General features: G+C 39.8%; 1 protein-coding gene across 4 annotated transcripts in view; it reads right to left on the bottom strand.

The window, feature by feature from the left end:
* Nucleotides 1-463: 463 nt before the first annotated feature.
* Nucleotides 464-20661, bottom strand: part of DERA (deoxyribose-phosphate aldolase) — a 128960-nt gene continuing 108762 nt past the window's right edge. For 2 of the 4 annotated variants that reach the window (XM_045781506.2, XM_045781508.2), the window contains 2 exons: nucleotides 18017-18166; nucleotides 16966-17666 (listed from right to left, as the gene is read on the bottom strand). In XM_045781506.2, the coding sequence (XP_045637462.2) occupies nucleotides 17610-17666; nucleotides 18017-18166 (207 nt within the window). In that variant the 3' untranslated portion in view covers nucleotides 16966-17609. Of the gene's footprint in view, nucleotides 2723-3043; nucleotides 3265-4271; nucleotides 4449-9151; nucleotides 9299-16625; nucleotides 16719-16965; nucleotides 17667-18016; nucleotides 18167-20661 lie in introns of those variants that run through there. The other 2 variants (XR_015721607.1, XR_015721608.1) reach the window with 2 other exon arrangements.

The raw sequence follows: 20661 nt of genomic DNA, 5'->3' as shown, positions 1-20661 counted from the left end.
TTAACATTACTAGGCTGATAAATAGAAAGTGGTAAGTCTTCTATTTGCTGTTTCTTGACTATCAGTGAGTTCGAACAACTCTTCATAAATTTATCTACATATGTTTTGCAAAATAACTATGACTTTTGTCCATTTTTCTACTAGGATGTATTTTGCATTGGTAAGCTTTTTATATATCAAGGCTTTGAATTTTTTCTCTTCTTGTGCTAACTTCATTTACTTTAAAAAGAACTCTATTTTCAAGTAGTTACAGATTCGCAGGAAGTTACAAAATACACTACAGAGTTCCTGGGTACCAAGTTTCCTGCACTGGTAACGTCTTTACATTAACTATACTATATTACCAAAACCAACAACTGACATTGGTAAAAAATGGTTAAATAGATTATAGACCTATATGGATTTCTTCATTTATTTTTAAATCTATTAATGGAGGTCTTAAACATCAATTTTAATGCATTCATTCTTCTTTTTTTTTTTTTAATCATTTATACTTCTGGTTTCTCATTCCACATATAAGAACTTGGATGTTACCACTCCACCTTAAGAACAAGTAAGAAGCTGAGGAGACTGAAACATCAATAACCCTTCTTGGATCTGCAAGAGAGAGGAGGACTCAGGGCAAACCGCCACCTCCAAGATTGGAGAGACAGGCAAATACAAAGAGTGGTAGTTCAGGAGCGCAGAGACTCACAAGCAGAAACCACTATGGGAACCAGGGCCAGGGTAGGACAATCCGAACTGTAATTGACGAATTGCCAGAAGCTCAGTGCAGACAAGTCTAAGTTAAAAATTCCAAAGGGACCCAGTCATAGGGGAGCCCTCACAATATTGTGAGATTTACCCCTTAGGAGTGCAACCACATTCCCACAGTAAATATAGGAGAAAAATCCCCATGGGCTTCCGTAGGGGGAGAAGAAAGGAATTACTTTGAAATACCTCAGGGGATTCTCCTTTTAATAAGACCTACCATCGGGGGAAAGAGTTAACCAGATTCTAACCCAGTCAGGTATTATCAAAGTGTAACTGACCTGAGGAAGAGAAATACCCAGCTCCAGCTAACCCTGGTCATCCGGTCCCATCTAAGGAGGAGAGAAAAACTTAGAAACACTTGTGAAATTCAAAGTCCAGAGTCACGGTCTCACTAAAAGACTGAGACCTAATCAGAGGACTATAGAACACTTCCCCTGCCCTCACACCTCATCACCACATTGTTGAAGGTCTATTTATAACAGTTCCTTTTATCCAGTACATTGTGTTTAGTTATCAAGAAAAAATTAGAGAACATTAGAAAAGCCAAGAAACACAATTTGAAGAGACAGATTAAGCACCAGAAACAGACAAGGCAGAGATGTTGGAATTATTAGATGGAGAATTTAAAACAACTATGAGGGGCACCTGGGTGGCTCAGTTGGTTAAGCCTCAGCCTTCAGCTCAGGTCATGATCCCGGGGTCCTGGGATTGAGCCCCATGTCAGGCTCCCTGCTCAGTGGAGCGTTTACTTCTCCTTCTGCTCCTTCCCTGCTCGTGAGCACTCTCTCTCTCTCAAATAAATAAATAAAATCTTTTAAAAAATAAATAAAACAACGATGATCAGTATGCTAGGGGTGCTAATAGATAAAGGAGACAACATGCAAGAATAGATAGGCAATATAAGCAGAGAGAAATTCCAAGGGGAAAACAAAACAAAATAAAATGCTAGAGATAAAAAACACTGCAACAGAAATGTTGGATGCCTTTGAGGGTCTGAATTCTGGACACCGCTGAAGAAAGAACCTCTGAGCACCTGAGTACTAGTGATAGACATTGATATATCCTCTACTATTGATGACATTTTGAGGAATAAAATGCTGAAAGACATATTAAACCAATAAAAACCCAACAACTGGATTTTAATGTTCAGTGAGTTGTGATGAAGAGACAAAAATCTAAGTATTTCTAAGCCACCTGTCACAACATGTAAAAACGGTAAAAGAAAAACTGGGCTGGAATTAGAAATCTGAAATGTGCACTTTCTCAGAAAGGATAGCTACAAATGTGGATTTCTTATTGTAATAGGGAGGTAACACTTGAGTAAGGTGCTATTTTGTGCTTTCCTTTCTATATGGGCATGAAAAAATTACAAATCAGAATTAGGGGAAAATATTAAAACCTATCAACCATCTGCAAAAGATTAGGATAAGAAAAAAAAATTACCCTATCCCCCATCTGTAAAATGGGGCAGCAACCTGGACTTCATAAGACTTGTGAATTCAGGTGTTTGCACACTATCCACCCACCTTCACCGTCACTGCCACCCCTCGGGCCCCAAGCACTATTATTACGTGGTGGTCAGTTGATTGCAATGGCCCCCTGACCAGCCGCCCTTTCTGCAGCCTGGTCCACTACAATTCATTCTCAATCCAAGAAGAGCAATCATCTTAAAACCTAATTCAGACTGTGTCACTCCTCTGCTTACGTTCTTGCAATGGTTTCCCAATCCCTTACCTACTTTGAGTTAGGTAGAAAAGTCCAACCCCCTTACCATGGCCTACAAGGCCCTCCACCCACCTCTTCAATCTCCTCTCTCTCAAAACGCTTTTCTCACTTATCTTCCTGCTCCAGTCAACCCCTCCAGGCAGGGCCTTTGCTTGCTGTTCCATCTGGAACACCTTGCCTGTGGATCTTCCCAGGCCACCTCCTTCTTGTCATCCATGTCTTTAGACAATATATCAATAGTGTCCTTAAAAAACAAAAAGCAAAGAACACAAAGGCTGAGAAAAACAACAGACTATCCAAGACAACTACACAAAAGGTGTAATATTCACATAACGAGAATACCAGAGGAGAAGAAAGAGAGGAAAGAACAGAAGAAATATCGGAAACAATAATGACTGAGAATATCCTCCAATGATTATCAGAGAGCAAACCACAGATCCAGGAAGCTCAGAGAATACCAAACAGGATAAATACCCAAAACAGTATACCTAGGCATATCAATTTCAAACCAGAGAAAGTCAAAGGAAAAAATCCTGAAAGAAACCAGAGGGTGACAAAATCTTACCTATAGTGGCACGAAGATAAGAAGTACATGGGTGGCTCAGCCGGTTGAGGCTCCAGCTCTTGATTTCAGCTCAGGGCATGAACTCATGGGTAATGGGATCAAGCACCATGACAGGCTCCGCGTTCAGCAGGGAGTCTGCTTCAGATTCTCTCCCCCTGCCCCTCCCTGCACTCACATGTTTGTGCTCTCTCGCTTGCACTCTCTCTCTCAAATACATAAATCTTAAAAAAAAAAAAAAAGAAAAGAAAGAAAGAAAGAAAAGAAAGAAGTACATCTTTCTTCATTTTTCAGGTTACTAGTAGTCTTCCCATACCAGAATTTTACCAATTCACTATTGTTGGATTACTACTGGGATTTCTTAAGGAAACACTAAATGGGTTTGAAAATTCTGGTGCCAGCCAAGTACGTTTTCTTTTCTTCTTGTGGGGACAAATATAATATTGTCAAGGGTCCATGTGCTCTCACACTAAAAAATCTGCATATTTGCACTGTTGTAAAATGAATCTCTTCAGTGAATCCTTTGATTAGAGCTTGAATAGTTTATGAACTCTGTTCATTTTTTTTTTTTAAGTATTTTCTGAAAAACTCATATTTTTACATCCTACCTATGGCAACAGGAAGATATCAAAGAATTTTATTGTGGGCTTACAGTTTTACCCTAGGAAACGTAGCCCGGTCAAATCTGTGGGTGTAGAACTGTGTACTGTTTCTATCACTGCTGTCTTACAGGGCCTGAGGGAACGATGCCAGCCCTGAGTGTCTGGACCCTTTGGACTTTTAAGTCTCTCTCTCACCTTGAGGCAAATGGCTGAAGGCAGTGCAGTTGGGTTTGGAACATTATTTGAGCACTGAGTTGGATAGAGGATAAAGGGCACATGCAAACCTTTCATGTGCCTCTACCTCTTGAAATGTGGAAGTCCCCATCTCATTATAATTAAAAGAAGGAATCAAGGCTCAGTCTGGCCCATGCAGTGGAGTGATTTCCCAAACTGGCAGAACCTAAAACATGAGTATTTAGGTAGTTTTTTTTAATTTTTTTAATCATTATAAACAATACTACAATAAATATTAATATATGGTGTTTCTATCTTTAACATTTGTTCAGTTATTTCCTAAGGATAAATCCCTAAAAGTGGAATTTTTAAGCCAAAGAATATGCTCATTTTCAATCATTTGGTGCATATTGCCAAAACACCCATTTGAAGGCTGTACCGAGTCATAGTCTTACCAAGAGAACATAAGAATGCTCATTTCCTGGGGCGCCTGGGTGGTGCAGTCGTTAAGCATCTACCTTCAGCTCAGGGCGTGATCCCAGCGTTCTGGGATCAAGCCCCACATCAGGCTTTTCCGCTATGAGCCTGCTTCTTCCTCTCCCACTTCCCCTGCTTGTGTTCCCTCTCTCGCTCTGTAAAATAAATAAAATCTCTCCATCAAATAAATAAATAAAATCATAAATAAATAAATAAATAAATGTGTTATTTAAAAAAAAAAAAAGAATGCTCATTTCCTACATCTTTACCAACACTGAGCATGGACAGCCTTTGTAACATTTGAAGAATTTAATGTCTAACATGAAACAGATCATGTTACTCCTCTATTTTAAAACCTCCAAAGTTGTGACACCTGGGTGGCTCAGTCGGTTGGGCGTCTGCCTTTGGCTCTGGTCATGATCCCAGGGTCCTGGGATTTGGGCTTGCTCTCCCCCCACTCCCCAACCCCGTGTCAAATAAATAAATAAAATCTTTAAAAAAGAAAAGAAAACCTCCGAAGTTTCTCCATTAGCCATAGAAGTCATTCTCAAGTTTTTTGGTAGCAGGACCTCTTCATTGTCTTAATAATTATTGCCCCAAAGAGCTTTTATGTACATGGGTTAACTTATTAATATTTGCTATATCATAAATTAATATATTACTATAAGTTAATATAAACAAAAATTCGAATTTTTTATTTAATTCATTAAAAAATAAACCCATTATGTGTTAACACAAATAACATGTTTATGAGAGATGAGTATTTTCAAAAAAAAAAATCCACTAGTGAGACATATGGCATTGCTTTACATTTTTGCAAATCTCTTTAATTACTGGCTTAAAAGATATTCTATTATAGTAGAAGCAGAAGTCTCATATCTGTTTTGGCATTCAATTTGTTGCAATATTGCACATCATGTAGCCTTTGGAAAACTTTTCTTTACACTCAGAAGAGAAGGAGAATGAAAAAAGTAAACAATGTCTTAGTATTATTATGAATGTAGTTTTGGCCTCATGGACTCCCTGAAACGGTCTTGGAGACCTCAGGGTTTCTGCAGACAGTACTTAGAGAACATAAAGTCCAAAGAATCAAGTCTAACTCTCTAACACGCCATGAGTCCTTTCTTGATTCAGCCCTAAACTTTCATCGATTATTCTATCATGCTCATTCTTACAGCCATACAGAAGTCTGACTCCTTCCCAGACACGTTATGCATTTTCAGCTCTATATGCTTTTATAAATACTATTCTCGCTTCCAGGAATGCCTGTCCCCAGTGGCTATATTGAGATTTGAGGGAACTCAATAAATTATAACCCTCTCCAAGCTCTGAATAAACTAAGAAATAAAACAAAAAAGCAAGCAGAGAGAGAACCAAGTATCACTTTCATTACGAATGGGGCTGATTTAAAGAACAGAGCCAGCTTACTATAGGGCAGCAATGGGCTTCTTGATACTCTACCCCCGGAACTTCCCAGATAGACCCACCCAGATGCAGACGGGGCTGGGCACCTGTGCGCCTCCAACAGAGTCTCTCTGCTCCATTATTAAATTCTGAGAAAGAAAAAGGACCTACTCCCAAGAACAGAAAGGAGGAAAGACTTGAGCTATATGCAACCCCCAGTTCCTTAACCCAGAGTCAACAAGTAGCTACATCACTCCATCTTTCCAGAAGGCAGATGACAGAGGGGAAAAACCAGGAGAAACTGAGGGGAGTGGTATGCTAGTGGCTTTCTTTCTCATGAAAGAAAACAGGAATGGGATTGAAACATACCCTGCACCCCACTTCCACACACACACCACCAACAATATCCCTTATCTACAAACCCCCTATCATACTCAAATGTTACCTGTTGGATGATGTTTTATTTAACCTCCTGACATATTCTCCCCTCTGCTTACAACACATTTTGTACACATAAATTCAACAAGTGATATTCAGGCTATTATATGCAAGACATGAAAGAACACAAATACAAATAATGTACTATTTCTGCCTTCCAAAACTTGGGGAAATGATATTTATGACAGCATCTCTGATACAGCTATCAGATTCTTAGCCCCGACATTTATTCTGTCAACATATTCGGAAGCACTAAGTACACAGTCTCCCTTTTTCTATGAGATAATTTACGCGTGTCATTGCACCATCTGAAATCTGTCCACATCATTTGACCCTCACAAATCTGTACTCAACTTGCATGATGCCCCTGAAATCTTTCCAAACTACTCTCATTTCTTATCAAGATTTAGTCAGAACAGTGCCACCAGTAGTTAATCCCTCAAACCTAACAATTCATTTTTTTTTTATCCTTCCCATTTCCCTAGTAATTTTATACTTGGATGCATGCCTTTGTGTGTTTGTGTGTTTTGTATTTATAGCTATAATGGTAGAAACCTGCAGTAGCACAGCTCATTATATAAGGATTTGGAAATAACTTGGGCCAAATCCCAGATCCTAAGACCCAGCAGTAAATATAATAAAAGCCTGATATAACATGTTTAACCTATAAGGAGGGCACTGTTTCTGTCCCTGAGCAGCTCATTATAGAGATTCCAGTGCATTGTTAGTCCTCCCCATCTCCATGACAGCCTGCAGACTCCTTGAGAGCACGATCATTGGCAGAATGGTTAGATTAAATGACCTTTGTGGGGGCCTGTTTTTACCCCCTGAAATTCTGTAATTCTGGTGAGTCTCCTCTCCTTGGAAGTATGGCACAAAAGCTTCATTTTACCAAAGCTCCTGGCACATAGCCTGTCACATTGGTTAGAAGTGCAGATGCTGAAACTAAGAGTAACTGGCTTCAAATCCGGGCTATCTGTGTGACTTTAAAACAAATCACTTCCTTTCTTTTCTTTCTTTTTTTTTTTCATTTTTTTAAAAGATTTTATTTATTCATTTGCCAGAGAGAGGGAGAGAGAACACAAGCAGGGGGGAGCAGCAGACAGAGGGAGAAGCAAGGCTCCCCACCGACCAGGGAGCCCAATGCGGGCCTCGATCCCAGCACCCTAGGATCATGACCTGAGCCAAAGGCAGACACCCAGCTGACTGAACCACCCAGGTGTCCCAAATCACTTCCTTTCTCTGTCTCCATCAACTCCTCTGTGAAATGATAATAATCATACCCATCTCATAGGCATGTTGTGAGGATTAAACAGCTAATATATATAAACTTAGAACAGTGGCTATCACATACTTAGTGTATGATGAAGTATCAATTACTAGTCATACCAGCAAATATACATTCAGATAATTCTATAATACCATGGATACCCAGTAACTTAAAACACACATTTAATAGGCACCCAGGATGTTCTGTAGACTGATCTCAAATCTGAATTTTATAGTCTTATCAAATCTTTTTAAATACCTTGTCTCAGTAAAACAAAAACATTTCAAATTAGAAAGGCGGTTAGTCTTTACTGAAAACTAATTCCCTGTATATATACACCAGGCATATACTTGTTGAATCTACCAATGAAATCCTATTATAAGACCATGTTTGTATAGTTCTATTATATTCAAAAATATTCATATCCACTTTTAGAGCTTCAATCAAGCATTTACACAATATCTATAATATCTCTTCTTTGCAAAATCTTGCTGTGGGTGTGTCAAATGTTCTAATCATACCACCAGGTCCAGACACTGACTGCAGTTTAAAAGATATAATCGAAGAACATATTAAATAGTTCCATAAAGCTGAAAAAGTGAAGCTAACGTTCAACCGCAGAATGGCTTAAGAAGTGGGTGAATTTGGCACATTTGCTCGTAAGTCATTTTAAAAGCATTAAAACATATTTCAAAAGATTTCAAACATGCAATTATTTTTTCTGCCACTCAGAACACGAAATAAGCATCACTTTAGAAAGATATGTGCTTTTTTATCTATCAAAACAAACAACTTAATGAATAAAAATTGTTTTCCCAAACCATTTTTCATACATTTGCAACTCATCCAGCAAATCCCAGGTCTGAAATTACAGAAATCATTGGTGAAATGTATCATTGTCCCCCCAGATTAAAATGCATTAAACTCAAGGTGTGGTTATTCTATGAAAAACTACTCTAAAAACATGTATCATGCATTTACTTTGGAATTGCATTCACCAGCAAAACTGCACTTTTGTCTACTTGGATGGCACTGATACTTTATGTTTATCTGGTAGATCAGTGTTATTTTATAATCCCATCTTCCCCATATTTATCCAAAGTGATAATTACCTTTTAAATTAGTAAATAACTCTGGATCACCTACTTTTTATGAAGTACTTAGCTGGATATTATAAACGGGGAGGTCCAGCTGGTGACAACACGCTTACCCCTCAGGGTTCCACCTTAGGGAGGGCAGAAAGGTAATGCAAACAAATAAACCAAATACAAGACTATCTGTTCTGTCCCCGTCCCTTTACAAGTTCTAGACCTACTGTGTCATCATGATGAAGATCTAGAACTCTGTCGTAGACCATTCCTGCTTGACGTGTATGCCATTTGCCTCCAACTTCTTATTCTGTGATCTCTTACTTTAGAATGTTTCCCTATACCCAACCCAGGTTGGTGCATTTATTAACAGACCCACTTGGAGCCTCTTTGCTGACTTGGAGTTTTCTCCGCTCTTGAGTCCCAGACTTGCAAAGCTCCGGGTAAGAGATCGGCCTGCCAGTTCTGCACTGTAAGACTGACGCTACTTAGCCGAGACTCCTCCCCATCCCTTGCTTCCCCCTTGTCCTCGCAACCTGCCTGCCATAGAGGAGAAATCAGAAAAAAATACTAGACAATAATTTTAGTACAATAATGACACACAGAATGATAGAAACCAGTCATTACAGTAAGTTAGAAGCATGGGAAATGGGGGCACCTGGGTAGTGCAGTCGTTAAGCATCTGCCTTCAGCTCAGGGCGTAATCCCGGCGTTCCGGGATCAAGTCCCACATCGGGCTCCTCCGCTGGGAGCCTGCTTCTTCCTCTCCCACTCCCCCTGCTGTGTTCCCTCTCTCGCTGGCTGTCTGTCAAATAAATAAATAAAATCTTTAAAAAAAAAAAAAAAGAAGAAGAAGAAGCATGGGAAATGGCTTCCTATTTTGAATCTTCTTTTTTGATGCTGCTTAGAGATGGGCTTCAAGAATGCCCAGTAGGAGGAACTAGAGCAGATGCATGTTTATACTCATAAAATGATTAGATTGTTATTACCCCAATAGTATATTTTTACATGTGTGATTTTCCACCTTTTAAAAATAGTGTCATGATGACGGTAGAGAGAACTAGAACTTTCTGCACAGTTTTCTACATGCCAGACACTTTCCAAGCCCAGTTTTATTTATTATTCCCCTCCATAGTCCAATTGGGAAGCTGTTTTATCTGAGAGTGAGATCCTGAGTAATGCCAGCTGCCTCAGGCACTACAGCCCCCACCCCCCATTTCTTGGCACTTTCCGTTTCAGAATTGCTCTTGCTTTTGCTACTGATTTCAAAGTGAGTCAGAATTTATATTCACCCCAAACACAATTAACAACTTTTCCTATTTAAATGGAACATCGTTACAAATTCCAACTAGTGGGCTCAGACAAAGGCAGCAGATCAAAGCAGGTGGCCCACCCTAGGGAGACAGACCCAGAACTTCTAGGGATTGATAGGGATAGGTAGTACATGGACTGGCAGCAGGGGTTTCCCTGGACCCAGTTGGGCATCAAAGAAAAGCAGGGAAGATAAGGCTATCAGAAAAATCATATGGCAACCCCAAATTTGCAAGCAGTAGCCTGTTGCTGAGACAGAGCCAGAGGGCAGGACAGCATTGTGAGTAGCCCTAAAGCCCCTGATCTCTGGTTGCTAAGGAAAAAACACACACACACAATTCTGTGTCATAAGGAGCTTATGTATCTGAAAACAGGAAGAATTCCTGCTAGTGGAAAACATGGACATGGCATCTCTCCCACACAAACCTCCTGTCAATAGCTGGTCCAGAAAAAAAAATGACCTCATTCAAAAATAAGCACCCATGTAATGCTACTATAGAAAAATAAGAGAAGAAACAGAGATAAAATGGAAGGCAAAGAATGTACAACAACAAAAAATTCCATAAAACAAATAAACATTTGGGCCAAAAATATTGCCAAAAACTTGAAAGGTAAAAGACTTAAACAGAGCTCCCATACCTATAAAGCAAGAGCTCATATCGGATATACAAGAGCTCAGGGAAGATACTGCAAGTCAATAGGAAATGAAATATGATTTAGCAGAGCCCAGGAATCAAACATTTCACTGGCAGCAACCAGATTCTGTTAAAAACATGGAAAGAAACAAGGATAAGAGGAATAGAAAAAGAGTGCAATTCAATGACGTAGAAAAAAAATTCAAAAGAATTATGAGAGAGTAATAGCTAGACGGGACAGATAAAAAGGCCTTCACATATGCAATAACTAATATCCTGAAGAGGTTGAAGAATAATAAAATAGGAAAAAAGTTAAAGATACGCTTCAAAGTAGCTTTTCAGAAATATAACTCATGACTCTACAGACTGAGAGTACTCACCGAGCCCTGGGAAAAATTTACACAAAACATTCAACCCTGAATCACATTTTAATAAAGTGGCTAGAACTCTGAGAAAAAAGCTGTTGTCCATTAAGGCAAAAAGTTTAGGTCGGATTGTTACTTTCCACAAAAATGTTCAGTGCTAGAAGACACTGGAACAATAGTATAATAGTAAAGTCCTCGGGAAATAAAGTACATGATCCAAGAATTATACACAGCCAAAGAGTCATTAGAGTATAATGAAAATGAACATTTTTGAGCTTGCAAAAACTCATGCAATATATCCCAAGCCCTTCCTGAAGAAACCACTACAGGACAAATTTTGAAAAGCAAAGAGATAAGCGGGTTACTGATCCTAAGTATTGACTTCATTTAACTGTAGGACTAAAACTAAAATAATTGTGGAGATTATGGTCACAGAACAGAATTGAAATGTGATAAACTCTAATGATGTAGAAATAATATAGCAAAGGTTTGGAGGGGAAGAGGACAGATGGTGGGTAGTAATGTCAATATGCTGATTTTCTCATCTGGTAGAGCAGAAGATAGAAAGATTATGGAAGCTGATAAATCATGTAATAAAACTACAAGTACATTTCAAAGTCCAAAGAATATGGTATGAAAAATTATATGATCATCAAGAATCAGGTGCGTTGGGGAGGAAGATAGGGGGAGCAAGGGGAAAAACTAATTTCATCATTACTCATGGTAGGAAGTCAATAGATAGCCGTCTAGAGATATAGAAGTTTAACTATAAAGGGCCCTGTCATATACTGCTAATGAGAGTGACTATAGGAAGGACTTCATAGGACTTCTCTAGCCCTGTTGTGTGGGACTAAGAGACGAAGGGCAGCTTCTGCAGAATTCAACTTCAGGGACTCACAAGAAGTGGAAAGACAGCTGAGGGGCAATGAATCCTTCCCTAGCACAAAATATGAATGATCTCTCCAGTACTACGTTATTATATTGCGGTTGAAACCGTCATGATGAGTGACCACCCAACATCTTTGAAATACCATGTGCCCCTTTCCCCAAGGAGGCCAAACTTGCTTTCCCAACTTCCTTTACAGCTCAAGTACAGACATGTGACTGAGGCTCCAACACTCAGACACAATGACCCAGGACTTTGACACCCGAGAGAGAGCAATGGGGGGAGTCCACCTTTAGCTACTGTGCTAAGTTTCCCTCCAGCTTTCAGAGACGCCAAAGGCAGAGGTTCTGGTATCAAACCTCCCTGCGGTGGTAACAGTGTCTGAAGAATGGAGCAGCTCTAAGAGCGCTTTGGGCATTATTCCTAGCTGGCTGCCTTCTAGGTAGAGGGGAGTTGTGTTATTTGCAACTATGAACCATGCCGGATAAGGCCTAATGGTGGCAGAACACACAGTTAAAAAAACCAAAAACAAATTTCAAACATCCTTTCGTGTTAAAAAGACCAAGGACTAATGTTTTCATTATTTCCTAGAGATCACTTACTCAGTAGCTTCAAATTAAGAAGCCAAGTATCTGTGAAACGTCCCTTGCCTCCAACATGTTATCTACTTTAAATACAAGTTAAAGAATGGGCTCCGTTACAATAGGTCTTAGTTTTAAGTGCAGTTACACTGGAATCACCGAAGTCAAAGCATTCCAAATAGATAAGATCAAATATAGCTGAAACTTGCTACCTCGGCTTGCTGAAAGCCTTGCATAATGATCCTAGCTCATCTGACATGTTTATTCTGGGCTCCAAAGCTTGCATTTAAGCCCCAAGTGTAGTCCCGTTTGCCACCTACTGTGAAAGGGTTAAGGGATAATATCATTGCCATTGCTCCCTCTCTTGTTCATGGCTCTGAAAAGCAGCAAATATACACATTCATCCTGCAGTTTCCCGAGATAGAAAAGTACTGCGGCTGGTGGATTTTATTCACGAAGAGATGCATTTACTTCGGAATCTAGGTATCAAGTACAAGGCGTTTCAGTCCAGTGGTTCTCAGGGTTCCTGAGCACCATCATTTGGGAACTTTCTGGAAATGCAAATTCTTAGGCCCCACAGCCAATTTACTGAATTAGAAATTCTGGGGGTGAGGCCCAGAATTCAGTGTTTTATTAAAAACAAAACAAAACAAAACAAAATTCGGGGCTCCTGGGTGGCTCAGTCGGTTAAGTGTCCACTCTTGGTTTCGGCTCAGGTCACGATCTCAGGGTCCTGGGATTGAGACCCAATTCAGGCTCCATGCTCAGCGTGGAGTCTGCCTGAGGATTCTCTCCTTTTCCCTCTGCCCCACTCCTGCCCCCCTGTCTCGCTCTAAAATACATACATACATCTTAAAAAAACCAAAAACCTCTCAGTGATTTTCATGTATACTAAAGTTTGAGAACCACTTTCTTTGGAAGCACAACTAAACTACTCCAATCAAAGGACAATCTACTTCTGAGAAAGGAGGAGAAAGATGTACCTTCTTAATAGCACATTCCAGACTATTAAAGGTTCTGCCCTAGAGCTAATCTAACTTCTCATGTAGCATACACTCATTTCTTCTTCTACAGAGGGGATATAGAACTTTTGGTTACTAGAAGCCAATATAAAACTTTTCTTGGGACTTAGACATCAAGTACTCTTCGATCTTTTCCTTGGGCTAAATAATCCTAGTTCCTTTTACCTTTATTTATAATCACTTAAAACTCTTTGTCATCCTTGTCAATCGCCAGAATAAAGTACCACCTCATTTTAACATTCGAGTAGATTAAAACACACTTTCTGTCATCGACCCATAGAAAATAATGCCACAAAACCTAGGTCTCTTATATTCTACCTGTGTTTTAAAGTACGACATGTACTTCTAAAAAAAAAAAATCAAATTTTAGATCTGTCATATCAAGATATTCTGATTCTTCCCCCTCTCCCTTTCTTCCTAACAAAAAAAAAAGTTTTAGTTCATTGTAAGGTCACTAAGTATTTCACATATATTGCATTAAACATTCTGATCCTCATTTGCCCTATTAAATAAGAATTGACCAGATGGATAGTCCTCTGACTCTCTCTCCTGAGCAGGTTTTAGTTAATTAAAAATGATTATTTTTACTACATATTTTATATATTGGCCAGATGTTACCTGTGGTCATTTCTGGAAAGGATCATTTGGTGGTGGTTATAAAATACATATTTTCCTTTGGGAGGCCAGACTCTTGAGCACGATCAGGAAAACAAATGTAGAAATTGATTTCACCTCATACCTTTTTCTTAGTGCCAAAATGGCCATAAGGCTTCATTTCCTTTGAAAGTGTGATCTATTCAAATTCTTTCTTCTATCTCCACTCTGGCCCTATTTATGTCGCATCAAAAAATCATCAGGTTGGTAGAAGAAAAATTAATTTTGGTTTCTCTCTGTACGAGAAGTATAAATTGTTTTTTCTAAATTTTGTGTGTGTGTGTCTAATGTCTAAAAGTTTTTTTTCTAAATGTTGTTTTTTTTCTAGATGTGGTTTGTGTAAGACATCTACATACGGCCTAGCAAACTCTTCTGCTCCATCAAGACAGAGACTCTGTGCACAGAGGATGAGCCTTCCAGATAGGATTCCTAACAGTCTCTGCTTTTACACAGGTCTCCTTAGTAAGAAGTTATTTTTCCTGCAAACTGATTTGCCTAAATTTCCTGTTAGCGCTGAAATAATCTAGAACGAGGCAAAGATACTGTAATTATGAAATTGTTTTGTGATTGCACTAGTCGTTTTTCTCCACTTGTAGACAAACCAGAATCCAAACAAGCCCCTTCTCATTTTTGTCCTTAAAAAAAATAATAAACACAATAAAGCAACATTCAACTTTTTTTTTTTTTTTAAATTTCAGTTTTTGAGGTCACCCCAAATTCGGGAAGTCTAACGGATAGAATTAACCACACTATCTCCTGGTCTAGTTCAGATGGTCTCTAAAACCCTATTTAGAAGACTTTTTTTTTTTTTTGAAAGATTTCATTTATTTATTTGAGAGAGAGAGAGCATGAGTGGGTGGGGGGGGCGACGAGCAGAGGGAGAGGGACAAGCAGACTCTGCGCTACGGGCACAGCCCAACACGGGACTGGATCCCACAACCCTGAGACCATGATCTAGAGCCGAAATCAAGAGTCAGATGTTTAACTGACTGAGCCACCCAAGACTCCCAGAAGACTCTTCAGAGGCAAAAGTGAGCCTTTTGAAAGTCTGAATTTCACACGCTGACAAACAATCTTAGGTGCGGTAGAGTGTATGAACAAGAAAGAAACTTTCAGTTCCGAAGCCCTGGCTATGTTTTGTAAAATATTTCACGGCCAAAATATGACCCAAGCTCTGGTTTCAGCTCTGACTTTCTATATGGTCTTATTATGTAAGTGACCTCCCCACATTCGGTTTCTTTTCTTCCATAAAGAATGGTAGTTAGAAATACATATTCTCTGGAGTCTCTTTAAGCCCCCAAATTATGTGATTTATTGTTTAAAAAGTAACTTTAAGGTCTAATATGCTTTATTGAGCAACTGGGACAACTGGGGTGTGGGTTGCTTTACTAATTTAGAAGCTTTAAACACAGGACACTGCCCTCATTTTTTGATCGTATAAAGCACCTGCTGTCCACGTTCTAAAGTATACACATTTGCTTGCAGTAAATCACAGTCACCTCGAAAATGACCTCTTCCTCTCATGTTTTCATAGCAATCAACATTTACTAGGGTCCGCCCATTAAAGTCATCTGTGTTACATTTGATTTCAAGAGCCAGGTAAGGGGCAGACATTCCTGATGAAGAGACTGATAGTCCTTGGAATAAATTGTCCCCCCAAATATAAGATTATGTACCTTCAGATCAGGCCATGCTCATCAGCCTCTAATAGGTTTGAGGGACTCACAGTCTTAATTTCCTATGTGAATCTATAATTGTCCGCAGGGGTCGATTTCAGTGGATGCCTCATATAAATTAGAATTGAAGATAATGATGCCTGTTCACTTGATCAACTAAAATGACCAGCTGGGTTTAATGGGAGGAAAACAGAAACCCCTGTGAAATTGGAATAGCTTCAAAGGTGATAGAATGTAATTATTTTTCTGCAAAGTTTCTTCTCTAAAGGTGACTGGCCATTGTGCTGTGGACACCTGGGCTGCCATGTTATGAGGGTAGATATGGCATTCGGAGCTACTGACCGTATCCAAAGTGTAAGTCAAGAGTCAGCTTTCTGCTAAGGGAATGGGGGAAAGCAGGACTTCTTCTCCCTTCTTATTTTAGTCATTTCATTTACAGTTGGAGAGCTGCTTTGGGGACTTGCCTAATTGATTCCCGAGAGGCAAATTCTAATTTAGCTTGCTACAAAAGTGTTTTCTCTTTATAGCCATAAAACATCTTCTAGAATTTGTTATAATTATCCTTAGGGTAATATAATTTTAGGTCTGAAAGGACCCTGATAGCGCCTGCCCAACCCCTCTCTTTTACAGATGAAGAAGCTGAGGTCCAGAGATGTGAACTGACTGAACCAAGGTCACAGGGCTAGAACGAGGAAGAGGCTGGCTACCCTCCCACAATCAGACAGTGAAACCAAAATGGCCGCCCAGTTTGGGGTTTCCCACTTATGAGTAGTTGGAGCCTCGCTCCATGAAAATCCCCATTTAAGAAAACGTAGGTTGTATCACGCGGGAGAGGTGCATGCAAACAAAAATGGCAGACGGGGAACACTGGGAGGGACAGGGAGCCAAGGAACGAGTAGCCCACAAAGCAGATAACCATTCCCCAGAGCGGACATTGAGCTCTGATGATGGGCCTGCGTGTGCTGAGGGACAGTGGTGCACACCCCGGGGGACCGCACACACCCTGTCGGCCTGGGCTTGGTTCTTGACTCTGCCGATGGTGAGCTCTGTGATCTTTGACAAGTTGCTTCAGCTCTCTGTGCCTCAGTCCCTCGTCTGCATAAAAGGACGGAAACATCAGTACTGTTGCAGGGATTAAATAAGGATTAAATACATTGATCTATGTAAAGAGCTTAACACGTATTCAGTGCTACCTTAATGTTGGCTGTTTTTTCCCCTATGCACTATGCCAGGAAATCTTACATGTTTCAGGATGGATACGTAAGTCGTATTCATTCATAGTGTTACTAAGGGGCTTTATGATATAAATATGCAGACTCTACTAAAGAGATTCAAAAAGCCATTGAGAAAACCACTTTCTATGTTTAATGATTCATTTTTCAGTAGGTATTGTCACAATTTAAAGTGTTTTTATTTTCCAAAAAAATAAACTACCGAGATTTTTTTATTTAAAAAATGCAATAGCCATAATACCATGTAACAACAGCAGAAGTTTCATTAGCAAAACAATTAATAAAAGAGCATATCTGTTGCAAAAATTAAAGACAGATTTTCATGGCAGGAAATTAGTGCCAAGTCAGTGACTCCTGAAGTCATTAGAGTGTGGCCGGTAGCTCAGGGAGGCTGCGCTTTCTTTCTCTAAGGCCCGTTTCTTGGGCAGTTTAACATTTTTTCCCCTTAGAATTTAATGTTGTCAAAGCTATCCTTAATATTTTACTCAGAATTTTTAAGCGAAAATCTTCTCAAAATTAACAACACAGATCTTCAAGTAATTAGGGCCATTTCAGAGATGCTGAAAAAAATACCGTGTATGTATTAGTTGTTTTTTTCTTTTTTCTTTTGAATTAAGTTCAGTGAAAATTTTAAGGGGAAAAAAAGTCAGTTACCTATTCATTCCCTCATATTTTAATTAAACAATTTTAGCAACTCTGTAGAAACACATTTTAAACGTTGCTCTAAAGAACTTTTCTGGAACTGGTTGCTGATTTAAGACATGGGAAGATCATGATAGGCAGCATATCTTCCAGTCACGTGATGGTAAATCTGTGAGGAAAATCAGAGTTTAATTAATAATTATCATGCATCATATATATCAATTAATAATTATACTATTAAATAATAATAACTATAATTAATGTTTCATCATAAAGCCCATATTACACATTTCAGCGGACTGTCCATTCTCTCCCCCTGCTCATGCGCACTCTCGCTCTCGTGTCCATTCAACCCACTTCAGGTGGAGGTTTGCTTGGATGAAAGCAGAGGTTTGGGTGCAATGAGGTAAATCAGATGAGGCTTTTTCTCTAGTTCTCATAGCCCAATAAGGGATTTTTCGTTTCTTTCTCAAAAACACACTTGTCAATTTGTCCTAAGGACAATGGATTATTACACACCTGCCTCTCGATGTCCGAAAGCAGAGTACTGGCACCTATTCGAAAGAGGTCTGGCGTCAGCCATTCATCTCCCAGCTCTTCCTTTACGAGAGAGAGCCAAGCAAGGGAATCCTTGGCACTTCGGATGCCTCCTGCTGGTTTAAAGCCTACCTACAAGGGACGGTGGGAAAGAGCAAGGTTTATTGTTACTGGAGTGCTTTAAAAAATGGGACCGCACGGGCGCGCCTGGGTGGCTCAGGTGGTTGAGCTCCTGACTCCTGGTTTCGGCTCAGGTCATGATCTCGGGGTTCTGGGATCCATACCCTGGTCAGGCTCCGCACTCATCACAGAGTCTGCTGGAGATTCTCTCCCTCTGCTCCTCTCCCTACTCATGCACACTCTCGCTCTCGTGCTGTCTCAAAACTAAATAAAATCTTTAACAACGACAAAAAAATGGTACTGCGTTAATACAGGGTCTGGATTCTCGTTCTTTCTCTTTTTTTAAAGTCTATTTTAGTTCACCCAGCAAAAGAGCTTAGATCACTGACTCACGCCCATTCACACTACAAAATGACTTTTCCAAGATTAATGGGAAGAATGTCACTGCTTCTGAGAAGACACTAATGAGTGTTAATAACCCTCATTAACATTGCACTTATTGGAAAGTCATAAACCTCAACCACCTAGACTATAGCTGGGAACCGGGGATAAACAAGAGAGGTGTCAATAAATGAGGAAAACAGATATCACAAAAGCCCATTCATTCTACATTTCTACAAGTAAGCCTGTCTAGGCGCCTCTCAGCCCTTCATTCTGAGGTGCAAAAGACACATACGTGTATTCAAAGCAAGAGAGGAGAATCAGTTAGGCCACACTAACCAAACTGGCAGCAATCAGGAAGGAATGTTGACAGTTATTTTCATCAACTTAAGTGTAGGGACTTCTAAGTCGTAAGTGGAAAGAATTCTATGAAGCAGCCAGACCAGTTACATAAGCACAGGAGAAAAAGACAGTGTGGGAGCTCTTCACAGTTCAGCAGTCTTTGAAGGTGAACATAAAACAGCACGACTCAGCCAATATCTGATGTTTACAAATGATGTCCTGAGTCCATTAGAAATGGATAAATGTGTTCTATAAACAGTAAAGTCTGCTTATCTGGATTTACTTGTCTCAAGAACTTGAATCCAGTAGAGTGGAGAATCTACAGACAGGAACAATCAAGAAAACACTACAGAGCCCAAGTACTAAAGCTCAGGCATTTGAACACTAAGAGCCGTTGATTCAACAGGTTAGCACCAATATGGGGTTAATGGCTACAAGAATGCTAGAGAAGAGAGACAGTAAATGAATGGCCCCATAATTAACCCAGGCTAGAAACCTCAGGGTTAACCTGGACTCCGCCATTTTCTCCACCACACCACACCCAATCAATCAACAGTCAAGTCTACCAATCTTCCCTCCTTAACTTCTATATCTTCCCCCTCCCCCCCCCAACACATCCTCCATACTCTCACCTCTGCTGTTTTAGTTTAGACCCTCATCAGTTGTCACTAGTATCGGTGGGTCTCCTGACTGGTTTCCCTGTCTCAGTCACTCATTGCCACACGGCTAAGCAGCAGCTGGACACTGATCCTAACCCTATATGCCTATTACCCTGGAGCCCAAGTGGCTCTGAAAGACGGCAGGGACATGGGGCGAGTAGGGGAGATAAACAGGATGAGATTATTTACTGAGAAGAGGCCCCCCAAAATCAATTAGCTGATATTAGCATACATGTTAATCATAAGCACATTTCTGTCAATTAGGCTGTGCTGCATATAGATTTTTCTATATAGTTCAGTTGTGTCAGCAAGTCTGGCAACGTTTCTAAAGAGAGGTTCTAGCATAAGTTTATTCTTTTTTTTTTAAGGGAGAGAATATGGAAAACATAAATCTGCAATGAAATCAGTTATGAAATATTAAACCCCTGCTGCTCAGACTGACACTAATCATGGTCTGGAAGACGGCCCATCACATTTTAAAACACCCCTTAAATCAATGATGTAGAAAGTTTACAGTCAAAGGGCTGCCCAGGCAACTTGTCAACAGCCTGAAAGGATACACCTGATTTGCAGATACATACATGGGTCCTCACGGTGTGAAATCAAACGTGATTAAAATGAGTATGATTTGATTTGCATCCGTCTGTTTCGTAATAAAACTGGGATGAATTTTGTTTATTAGCTCAGGAAAGGGTCATTACCATTAAAAAGAAGTACTGGAAGACAGCAAAAAGTCCCTTCTTACCGTACTCTGGCCTAGAATATTGAGCACCTAAAACTTTTATTGAAATTCTTTGCTGTCGTCTACGAGCTCTCCTGGGAAGGCACTTGTTTGTTTTGTATCCCTGTTAACATAGGTTAACATGGCACACAGTTAACTACTCAATAAATGTTCGCTGAGAACACAGCAGGATTGTGTCTCTAATGGTGAGTTTTAATCCTGATTATAGAAGCTTATGAAACATATAGATGCCTGAGGATTACCCCTCATCCAGAAGTGCTCGGGATGAGGGCCCAGGCATCTATAAGCATAAAAAGCTTCACGTTTATTTTGTTGTACTTTGGTGGAAAATAAGAACCACTGGTCTAAATGAATAGTGGTGGTCTCAGAGGAGGGGACTAAAG

Source organism: Ursus americanus, chromosome 25 (genome assembly GCF_024610735.1).
Source record: "Ursus americanus isolate L20-20 chromosome 25, mUrsAme1.1.p, whole genome shotgun sequence".
In the NCBI taxonomy this organism is placed as follows: domain Eukaryota; kingdom Metazoa; phylum Chordata; class Mammalia; order Carnivora; family Ursidae; genus Ursus; species Ursus americanus.
Note: the sequence above shows the minus strand (reverse complement) of the source record. Positions and strands in the feature narration are given on the sequence as shown.